The following is a 10,723-nucleotide window of genomic DNA, read 5'->3' as shown; positions in this document are numbered from 1 at the left end:
ATAATGTTTCAGTATACACATAATGAACATGTTATGTTGATTTTGTGAAGCGTATAGTCAAGCGAAGCGTAACTTGAAGGAACTTTTGAATAAAAAAACCCACAAGAACCCTAGCCCATAAATCAAGATCATTAATAATATTGAAATGATTTTTTTTTCTTACACGTGCATTATAAAAACACTTATAAATGAAACTGTCTTTTACACGTGCATTGTGAAAATAGTTATAAATGAAACTATAAGTGTAGTTCCCAATAGTATCATGAAGTGCTCCACTAATTTAGGAGCCATATATGATATGAGCTTGTATCCCACAAGATATTGACAAATTTGGACTGGCTACCGCTAGAAGCACATTTCTTAAAGCCAGCTTCTTTAGAAGTTTCAAAAATATTATTGATTTTTTTTTTCCCTTCAAATGGGGTTTGCATGTGAAAATAAAATAATATATATTTAATATAATTGAATGATTTCTCTTTTATTCGTAAATCTAAAAGTTGGTGGCGTACTCTCACGTTACTGTACTCTTGATAACAAGATATTGACCGTCGGATATATGTCACAGTTTTTGGCGACAGAAATCAAGAAGGATGTAAAAATAAATTCCAAATCTACCATCAAAAACAAAATCATTCTCCTTATAATATGGGTCTATATGAATAGAAGTACACCAATTATCACGTCAATTGAGTAGCAAACAATTTGTTTTTGAATTTAAACTTGATGTTTAACAAAGTAAAAACTATTGGAATAAATATGATAATTATAATCAATGAAATTACTAATTAGTGAAAAATGTCACACCAAAATATGGTCAAATTATCTTTAAATACCAAAACTCTTTTAGAGCTTAGAAACCCGAAAACTTATACTTCTCTTGTTTAAATGGTCAAAAATATATTTGTACATTAAAAATGGAGAAAAGGGTATGATATCCTTAAAAATTCAAATGTTGACATTCAACTTTCCACATTTTATAATGTTTCTATTTGACTAAGAATAACATATGTTGGTTGATTTAAATTTTTTTTTTTTTTTAAATTATTTTCATGTTTAGGTTTATGTTTATTGTCATGATGTTTTTTTAAGTGTTATATATATATATATATATATATATATATATATATATATATATATATATATATATATATATATATATTATATCTTGTTTAGTTAAGGGAAAATTTAACATATACCCTAAGGGCGTTATTTTAGGAAATATTTTATAAAAAAATTAAGGAAAAAGAAAAAAGAAATTAAATTTTTTACAACATTTTATATCTTCTATAAAAGTGATATCAAAACTTTCCTAAAATGATCTATTAACAAATTTTCTAAATGCATCCATTAACTAGACTTTTAATTAATATATTTGTAATCCTTTTAGAATTTTTAAATTAGGAATAAAAAATAAGCAAGGAAGTTGGCGTTTCTCAAGCAATTTATAAAAATAAAAGCAATATTAAGCAAACTCATATTGGGTGTGTAAATTATTTAAGGCTTACTTTTTGGTGTCTTGAGGCTTTAAACTATTTTTTGAGTTTAAAATTATCCATCGTCATCCTTGTATGCCTCTTTCTTAAAATAACTTTTGTTGATCATGATTTAGAGTTAGCCAAAAGAGTAAAAGTGTTCTAATTACAAAGTCTAAAACGCCATAATTTTAGTTATGATAAATTTTAACTTAATGTAATATTAATTTAAGCACTAACTGGTTTTCTTAAATTATTTTTTATTAGTTAGTATAAATGAGAAAATGCCCATACACCCCCTAAACTTTTAATTACCGTCCAAAAGACCCTCTAAACTTTTTTATTGGTCAATTTACTCCTTAAACTATTTAAAACTGTCAAATCAATGCTTCAGTTAGTCTTAAGCTAAAACATTAACAAAATAGACACGTGAGACTCATGTGACTTTTAAAAACAAACCTTAATCACCCAAAAGTCCAAACCCAACTGAAAGAAGAGGGAAGAGAACAAGTCCGGCAGTGAGAGCTCGGGCGATCAGTTCAGAGAGCTTTCCCCTGCCGTCTCGCCGCCCTTGTCCCGGCGATGCCTTGATGGTTCCGCAGCACTGTTCTATCTTGGTATGTCTTTTTTTTTTTTTTTCCTTCATCCGTTCCCTGAGTTTAAATCCACAATGATCTTTTTTTTTTAATCTCCATGTACGAATTTCTATAATAGAAATTATTGATTTGGTTTAATTTTTGGGTTGGGTCTCTGTGAGCTTGGTTTGGTGTTGTACCACCTAGTATGTTTTTTTTTCCCCTCTTACGAATTACTATTTAAATCCATATAGAATTTGTTTTCTATCTCCATGTGAGAATTTCTATAGTAAGAATTATTTGTTCTTTTTAATTTTTGGGTTGGGTCTCTGTGAAATTCTTGTTTTTTTTTTTTTTTTATCTCTATGTGTCGTTCACTTGGTGTTTGATTAAATGCCTGAGAGACATAGCTACTGCTTTGATGATTTGAACAATGAAGGCTACACGCATCAATGAAGATACAAATTGCAAATAATTTCAATAGTGAAAAGAAAATCTTACTTGGTCCTTCACCAAGCTTCTTGCCCATTTGAAAATCTTACTTGGTCCATCTCTTTCACGATTTTCAGCATGTCTTCTAGCACAGTGCTTAGTTCCCATGGTTCTATACAATCATGTTCCCTGTTTGTGGCTTTGCTGAGTGCACCAATGCAGATTCCACTACTAGCTTTCTTAACTTCAGCAATTGAGCCATTGACATGCCCATCTTATGTTCATTGCCTCTGCTAGTAAACATTGACACCTACATGTCCCTCCCATCTCTTATCACCATAGCAGCACAGAGGTGTTAATCTAGATGTGCAGCATCACAGTTAATTTTGAAAGAGCCAAGAGAGGTGCTTGCCAGTGAATTATCTGCCTATCACTGCTGGTTGTGTTCTGAGTTCTGTTGATCTGAAACTGCGTCATGCTCCTGGAATTTCATGTTCACCCAAAAGTGATCGGGCGTGGAGTCATAGGTAACATATTTTTTAACTGTAAATTAATTGTTTTGTATCGTTTCTACAAAGCACAATATTCACATGTCATTCCTGTTGGTTAGTTTTGCCTTAAGAGATAAAATTATCAACTTGATGAACAGAACTTAGGGGGCCAATCTTTCTTTTTGTTCTTTAATTATCTCCTTGTTGATACACAGGGTTTTGTGTTTATTAATCTGATTTTTCACCTGGCCAAAATTTTTAGTTTTGTTCACATTCCTTTCTAACAGTATTTTTTTCTTTTCTGCCTATCTGTTATGGCTTTAAGTAATAATACAGAGTTCTTATGCACACTGTCAATTTGCAGGAGATGGGTGATCAAGTCAATCACTGGAAAGTGTTCAGCTCTTCAAGTTATTTTGGGGAAAGAATCTGAGCTGGTGAAAAAAATATCTGAGGTTTAAATTCAGTTCAGGAACTCCGTACTATTTCTGAAAGTGCTGAGTTTCCTCTTTAATAAAGGCATCTTGGTACCTGAATGGAAGAATGCTTGCATTGTGCTGCAGATATCTTGCTTCACTGTTTGCCAAAAATCTGTGAAGAAGAATGCTGGAATGCCATCAGGATGTTTTTCATAGGTCTAACTCCTTCTATGGTACAAAAAGCTTTGTCTAGCTTAATTGCATTTTGTGTTTTTGATTCTATTTGAATCAGCGTTCTTTGCATCAGAATTGTGTTGGTTTGGTTAAATTCTCATGATACAAACCTACAGGGAGAGTGGCCAGTGACACACCTCTTATCTATAACCTTTTCCTGTCCAGTTTTATTAATCATTTTCTAATGAAGGGTAACGGTCAGTTTAGGTGCACATAGCTTATAAATGAGTTGTGTTAAAATTTCATTCAAACCTGGCATTTGCCAGTATATAATTGTAGTAGAGTGTAATATAAAAAATTATTGGTTTATGTAACCTAGGGTTCTTACGATTTTAAAAACTGTTTGTTGCAGGGAACGCAGCTATCTCAGGTGATCAAATCGAAGACTGAAGAATGTAATGTATGTAACTACTTTGAGAGGCATGACATTGAATTCGCAACAACAAGAAAAAAAAATGTAATTACTAGACTATTAGACACTAACTGAAGGCTGAAGAATGAAGTTGCAATGCATTAGAGAATCCCTAAGTGGCTTTGGTGATTATTAGTGGTTTCTTAAATCAATAGTGGGATTGTGATAGCCTTTCGTATGGGGTCCAAGTGTTAACATTGAAAGTCATCTTTATTTGCAGTGACTAAATATGTAGGAGTACTGGAAAAAAAAAAAAGGATTTGTAATGTAATGTATCTATATATGAAAATTAGATGTAATGTAATACACAAATATTCACAACTATGTAATGTTCAACTTATGAAATTAATGGCAGTATATTTTCTCAAGTTTAGTAATTATCTGTGATCATGCTTAGATTGTATTTTCCTTTAAAAAAGAGCTTTTGGAGCTTTTTAGAGCCAAATATCCTTAGATTTTATAGTTCAAATTGTCCTATGTTTGTTAAGATGCAATTTACCACATCTCCCTTTTCCCATCTTAATATTTAGTGCACTACCAAATCTTTGTATCAATGGAAGTAATGTCTCTAAGCACCAAGGCCTATGATCTCTTGAAAAGCTTTTCTCCAGTTTGAATGTTTCAATAAAATTGCACAACTGCATTGTCCACTTGCCACATTTCCATTTGTAATTCTTTAATTCATTCAATATATATTGGTCCATTCCAGATGTTGGTTCTTGGAGGAACTAATTGAAACTAACCATTTAATTTAGGGTGTGGTAGAAAAAATACTAGCAGGAAAGGCTGTAGAATGATTATGTCCCAATCTACCATGGATTGAACTTTATGCAATAACTCTAAGGATCTCAATCAGTTCTTAATAGGATCTCAATATGCCATGAATTGAAATATCAAATGAGTGTTTACAAATAGTATATTGTTTGCCAAAAAATAACACTCAATGAATCAACAATTACACTTTTCTAGCAATATTGAAAAACAAAAGTATACCGGTTCCATCAGTATTTTTAAAAGGCCACGTATCACTAAACAAGATATTGAACTAAAACATTATCTATCTTCTTGCTACCACTAGGCCTTAGCCTTTCCCTTATCTTTCTTGCTTCCTCTAGTATTGTCCTTTGTACAACTTTGACTTGATTGTTGGTTACCTATATTTGATTTCTGAGTACCCTGTAAAAAGCCAAAAAGGTTGGAAAAGTTCAACAAAGTAGTACTTGAAATTTGGATGAAAAGTTCAACAAAGTAGTACTTGAAATTTACCAATAATTTTTTACTCCCTTTAGCTCCAGATGTAGATGATTGTCTTGATTGCCCTTTCTTTTTCTTTTCATAAGCCTTCTTGTTGGGGTTATCAGGAGCTTTACAAGTTCTTTGATTATGGCCCCATTGGAAACAATTCCCACATTCCATGACAGTTCCTTTCTTGCTCACCCTAAATGCATTAATAGGTTCTCCTGCCTCCCTCTTTCTTACCTTCTTACGCTTACCTGCTTTCTTTGTAAATTTTGGGGGCTTGATTGGGTTATAGGGAGTTTTTGGCCACTGTTCATGGCTTGGAAGTGGGCTTACCATCCATTGGTAACAACTTAGGAATGTCTCTTTAGTGTAAGCAATGTCTACATAAGTCTCAAGTTGCTCTCCATGCTCAATTATTGCAGCAGCAGCATGAAAACATGGGATTCCATTCAATCCCCATCTCCCACAACCACAAGTCCTCTCATTCAAGTCGACCACATATCTTCCACCATAAATATACTCCACCTCATATTTGGACTCTCCATTCCAACGAGAAATGCAATGTCCAACCTCGCTTTTTATCCTCTCAAGCTTCTTATAGATTCTTGGACAAACTCTCCCTTCATACCTTCTCATATGATCTCTTTTGGTTTGCAACCTTTGCATCAACATCACTCTTATGATCTCCATCATTGTCAACACTAGTTTATCCCTAGCCTCTAAAATCCAAGCATTGAAAGACTCTGCTATATTGTTTACTACAGTGTCACTCTTGCTTCTTGGATTGAAAGCATGTCTACTCCATGTTCTCACATCTAACTTCACAAGCCACTCATATGCCTTCACATCTAACTTCTTCAACTCATCCATGTGGAAGTCAAAAGAATTCTTTGTTGCTGCCCTAGCTGCATTCCACATTGCATCTTTGAGTACCTTCTCAGGAAAATCCTTCTTGAAATTTGCATGTAAATGCCTAACACAAAATCTGTGCTCTGCATTAGGCATCAAATCCTTAAAGGTCTCTACTAATCCCTGCCATAAAAAATACACAAATATACATTAGTAATTCAATTCATATCTAGGTTATAGATCATGATATTTTTTAAAAATAAATAAATAATTCACATGCACATTAATTGTTTCTTGCCTTCTGTCGGTCTGAGATAAAGACCCATCCATTCTCATCCTCATTTCCGATGTCATCCAACAAACATTGTAGAAACCAAGTCCAAGAGCTTTTATTCTCAATTTCAACGATAGCATAAGCGATTGGGAAGATATTATCATTCACATCCTTCCCAATAGCAACTAGCTACTGTCCCCCTGTTGTCCCCTTCAAATGACAACCATCTATCCCAATAAGTGGCCTACAACCTGCTAAGAATCCCCTTTTGCAAGCATCAAGACAAACATACATTCTCTCAAACACATCATTTGCAGTTTGTATCTTCATTGTGCTACCCACATTCCACTTCCTAATAGCAGCTGCATAGTCCCAAAGTCTCTCATACTGCTTCTCCTCAGCACCATGTATCATCTTGAAGGCCATTCTCTTAGCATTATAACATTGGTCCAAAGTCACATGAACTTCATGGTCCCTAAACACTGCACCCTTCAATGCATTTGCTATCCAAGTATGATCATCTCTAAAGAATGGCAAATATTTATTGGCTAGCCACCTTGAAAAAATCTTACTATTCTTATGATCCTCGCCACACGTATGTATGCTCTTAAAACTTTTGATTTGAAAGGCATCTCCCATTTGTGTTTGGGATGCATGTATCTTCCAACCACATTTTTTTTACATACAGCTGTCACTCTCCACTTATCATTGTACTTATACTCAAAATCATGTTTTTCTTTAATACACCACTCCTTTAGTGCCTCCTTGAAGACTACATGCGATGCAAATTTTTGATCCTTCACTAGCTGTATATTCTCCATGCCAATGCGCTGGTTAAACTCAGGGAACCTAGGCCTTGAATTCCCTTCATCAACAGATGACCCTTCTGCACTCCTTAACTCATCGCTATCCCCATAATCGGAGTCTCCTTCACCATTCCAAACTCCCTTAAGCTGCTTGCCCTCGATTGCTCTATTGATTCCATCATCCTCCATACCAAAATCTTCATTTATATCATCATTAGATTCAGAAAAATCACTCAAATTGTAATCCTCGTCATCCTCATCATCCTCCACATCAATTGGAACATTAACAATTTCAGATTGGCCATCAACATCAATAGAATCATATTGGGATTGAGGGGCTTGTACATTTGGCATTGAAGGTGAATTTCCAGGGAGGGACAGTGGACATTCATCCATGGCTACAATACAAAATTAACAAGAACATTAATAGAAGAGCTGGAGAAAACAAATTTAAACAAAACAAAACAAAAACAATATAGAGAATAGTGGGAATATATATATATATATATATATATATATATAGAGAGAGAGAGAGAGAGAGAGAGAGAGAGAGAATAGTGGGAAAAAAAAAATATATATATATATATATATATATAAATTTGCACATCAACAGAAATTCCACATCAAAAAAAATATAAAACAAACTAATATTTGAGCATGCTAGCTGTTTTAGACAAGAAATTCCATGAGCGTGAAGCAGTTTCAGATCAACATAACTCAGAACACAACCAGCAGTGATAGGCAGATAATTCACTGGCAAGCACCTCTCTTGGCTCTTTCAAAATTAACTGTGATGCTGCACATCTAGATTAACACCTCTATGCTGCTATGGTGATAAGAGATGGGAGGGACATGTAGGTGTCAATGTTTACTAACAGAGGCAATGAACATAAGATGGGCATGTCAATGGCTCAATTGCTGAAGTTAAGAAAGCTAGCAATGGAATCTGTATTCGTGCACTCAGCAAAGCCACAAACAGGGAATATGATTGTACAGAACCATGGGAACTAAGCACTGTGCTAGAAGACATGCTGAAAATCGTGAAAGAGATGAACCAAGTAAGATTTTCAAATGGGCAAGAAGCTTGGTGAAGGACCAAGTAAGATTTTCTTTTCACTATTGAAATTATTTGCAATTTGTATCTTCATTGATGCGTGCAGCCTTCATTGTTTAAATCATCAAAACAGTAGCTATGTCTCTCAGATATTTAATCAAACACCAAGTGAACGACATAGAGATAAAAAATAAAAATAATTAAAAAAAAACAAGAATTTCACAGAGATCCAACCAAAAAATTAAAACAAACAAATAATTCTTACTATAGAAATTCTCACATGGAGATAGAAAACAAGTTCCATGTGGATTTAAATAGTAATTCGTAAGAGGGAAAAAACAAACATACCAGGTGGTACAACACCAAACCAAGCTCACAGAGGCCCAACCCAAAAATTAAACCAAACCAATAATTTCTATTATAGAAATTCGTACATGGAGATTAAAAAAAAAAAGTTCATTTTGGATTTAAACTCAGGGATGGATTTAAACTCGGGAAAAAAAAAAAAGGCATACCAAGATAGAACGGTGCTGCGGAACCACCAAGGCACCGCCAGGACAAGGGCGGCGAGACGGCAGGGGAAAGCTCTCTGAACTGATCACCTGAGCTCTCACCCTCCGGACCTGTTCTCTTCCCTCTTCTTTCAGTTGAGATTAAGGTTTGTTTTTAAAAGTCACGTGAGTCTCACGTGTTAATTCCGTTAGTCTTTTAATGTGAAACTAACTGAAGCATTGATTTGGCAGTTTTAAATAGTTTAAGGAGTAAATTGACCAATAAAAAAGTTCATTTGCCAAGAGAGAACTTCTCACAAACTAATTCACAAAACAAAGTGGCTCTCACAAACAAAACAAAGCAAACCTCATAACCAAGGGAAAAATACTCTCTAAACTAAAAATAAATTACCAACCGTATAACCAAGTGGCAAATACAAATTGCCAAACAAATTGCTCAAGAAAAATTTTGCAATCCTAGAGAGAATGAGATGCTATCAAAGCATCTCACCATTTTTGTTAATTGGCCACAAAACTCCCAACCAAACATGTGCTATATGGGGGAAAAGAAGGAAGAACTCGATATTGAAAAGGATAATGAACACTTTTCATTGTTGTACCAAACAAAACTCCACTTATGGTCTTAAGTGTTTCAAATTTTCAGTTGTGGCACAATAATGAAATTGTAAGGTTTGAAGTATTGGTTTGTACATACGAATTCATTATAAATGGGGATTTTTTTTATGATTTTGTACACAATTTGAATTCAACTTTTAAAAATATTATAAAAACATGTTAACAAGTTATTTATTTTTGGGTAAAATACTTTTTTGGTCCCTAAAATTTATCAAATTTGTTTTTGGTCCCTAAACTTTAAAAAATTTCTTTTTTCATCCCTAAACTTTTAAAGAGTTTTTTCATAATTTAGAGACAAAAATAGGGATGAAAATAGAACTTTTTCCAAAAATTTAGGGATGAAAACTAACCTTTTGGTAAAATTTAAGGACATAAATAAAATATCTTCAATACTTTAGGGACAAAAAATAAACTTTTCAATAGTTTAAGGGTGAAAAATGAATTTCTTAAAGTTTAGGGATGAATACAAACTTTTGGTAAAAATTAGAGACTAAAGTAGTATTTTACCCTTTATTTCAAATTCTTAAATGCAATATATTAAGATCTCCAATTAGATTCAAACACATAATTGTATTGACTACTAAAATACAAACAGTATCATCTTTTCAAAAGATAATTATATTTAATTCAAATTTAATTAGAGAACTTAATGTATTGCACATAAAGAATTGTACCACAATTTCTCTTTCTTTTCTTTTTGTTCTTTTAATTTTTTGGTTACATGTTATTTTTATATATAGGTAATGCTACTTGAAAAATAGTACTGACAACCTAACACAATATTTAGACTCCCAAAATCAAACTTTACAGCTTAATCACATTTAGTCCTAAACTAGCAAGTAGTCCAAATGTAAGTGATTAGCCAAATTTTATAATGTATGCATACACAACATTAGAGTAAAGCATATAAAGAGCAATATGAAAATGTGGAAATAAATCAAACCACACATAAACACCAAGACATGTTTACAAAGAGAAAAACCTAAGCACTTGGGTGGAAAAACCTCTCCATCGACACCACCGTCTAGAGAACTCCAACTAGCAACCAACTTCAACCAAAACCTTTCTTCTAATAGCTCCTTGGGAGCACCACCATTGAGCTGCCAACAAAAAGTCACCAAACTTGTAGGATTTGGACTTTGAGGCTCTAATGGTTTCCACGCCTTCAAACAACGCATAACACTTGTTTCTTTTGAAATGGAGATAAAGATTACAAATTTCTCTCAAGAGTATGTCATTTGTAATAGAAATGGAGAAGAGGGAATATGTAGAAATTTTGGCTCAAGAGTCAAGACTAAGGCTCTCTCACTCTCAACAATGTGGAGTTGGTTGGGAT

At 33.5% G+C, this 10,723-nt stretch overlaps 1 protein-coding gene and 1 long non-coding RNA gene across 2 annotated transcripts; one reads left to right on the top strand and one right to left on the bottom strand.

The window, feature by feature from the left end:
* Window positions 1-1,964: 1,964 nt before the first annotated feature.
* LOC142637058 (uncharacterized) lies at window positions 1,965-3,839 on the top strand. Its single transcript, XR_012844515.1, has 3 exons — window positions 1,965-2,089; window positions 2,617-3,006; window positions 3,335-3,839. It is a non-coding gene; the product is annotated as an uncharacterized LOC142637058 (long non-coding RNA).
* A 1,270-nt stretch (window positions 3,840-5,109) lies between these two features.
* Window positions 5,110-6,468, bottom strand: LOC142635705 (uncharacterized). Its single transcript, XM_075809825.1, has 3 exons — window positions 6,403-6,468; window positions 5,302-6,309; window positions 5,110-5,211 (listed from the first exon to the last, which is right to left on the bottom strand). Exons 1-3 carry the CDS (start codon window positions 6,466-6,468, stop codon window positions 5,110-5,112), a joined length of 1,176 nt encoding a protein of 391 aa, XP_075665940.1.
* Between the last annotated feature and the right edge of the window lie 4,255 nt (window positions 6,469-10,723).

This window comes from Castanea sativa, chromosome 5 (assembly GCF_040712315.1).
Source record: "Castanea sativa cultivar Marrone di Chiusa Pesio chromosome 5, ASM4071231v1".
NCBI classification, from domain to species: Eukaryota; Viridiplantae; Streptophyta; class Magnoliopsida; order Fagales; family Fagaceae; genus Castanea; species Castanea sativa.
This window is presented reverse-complemented; position numbering and strand designations above follow the sequence as displayed.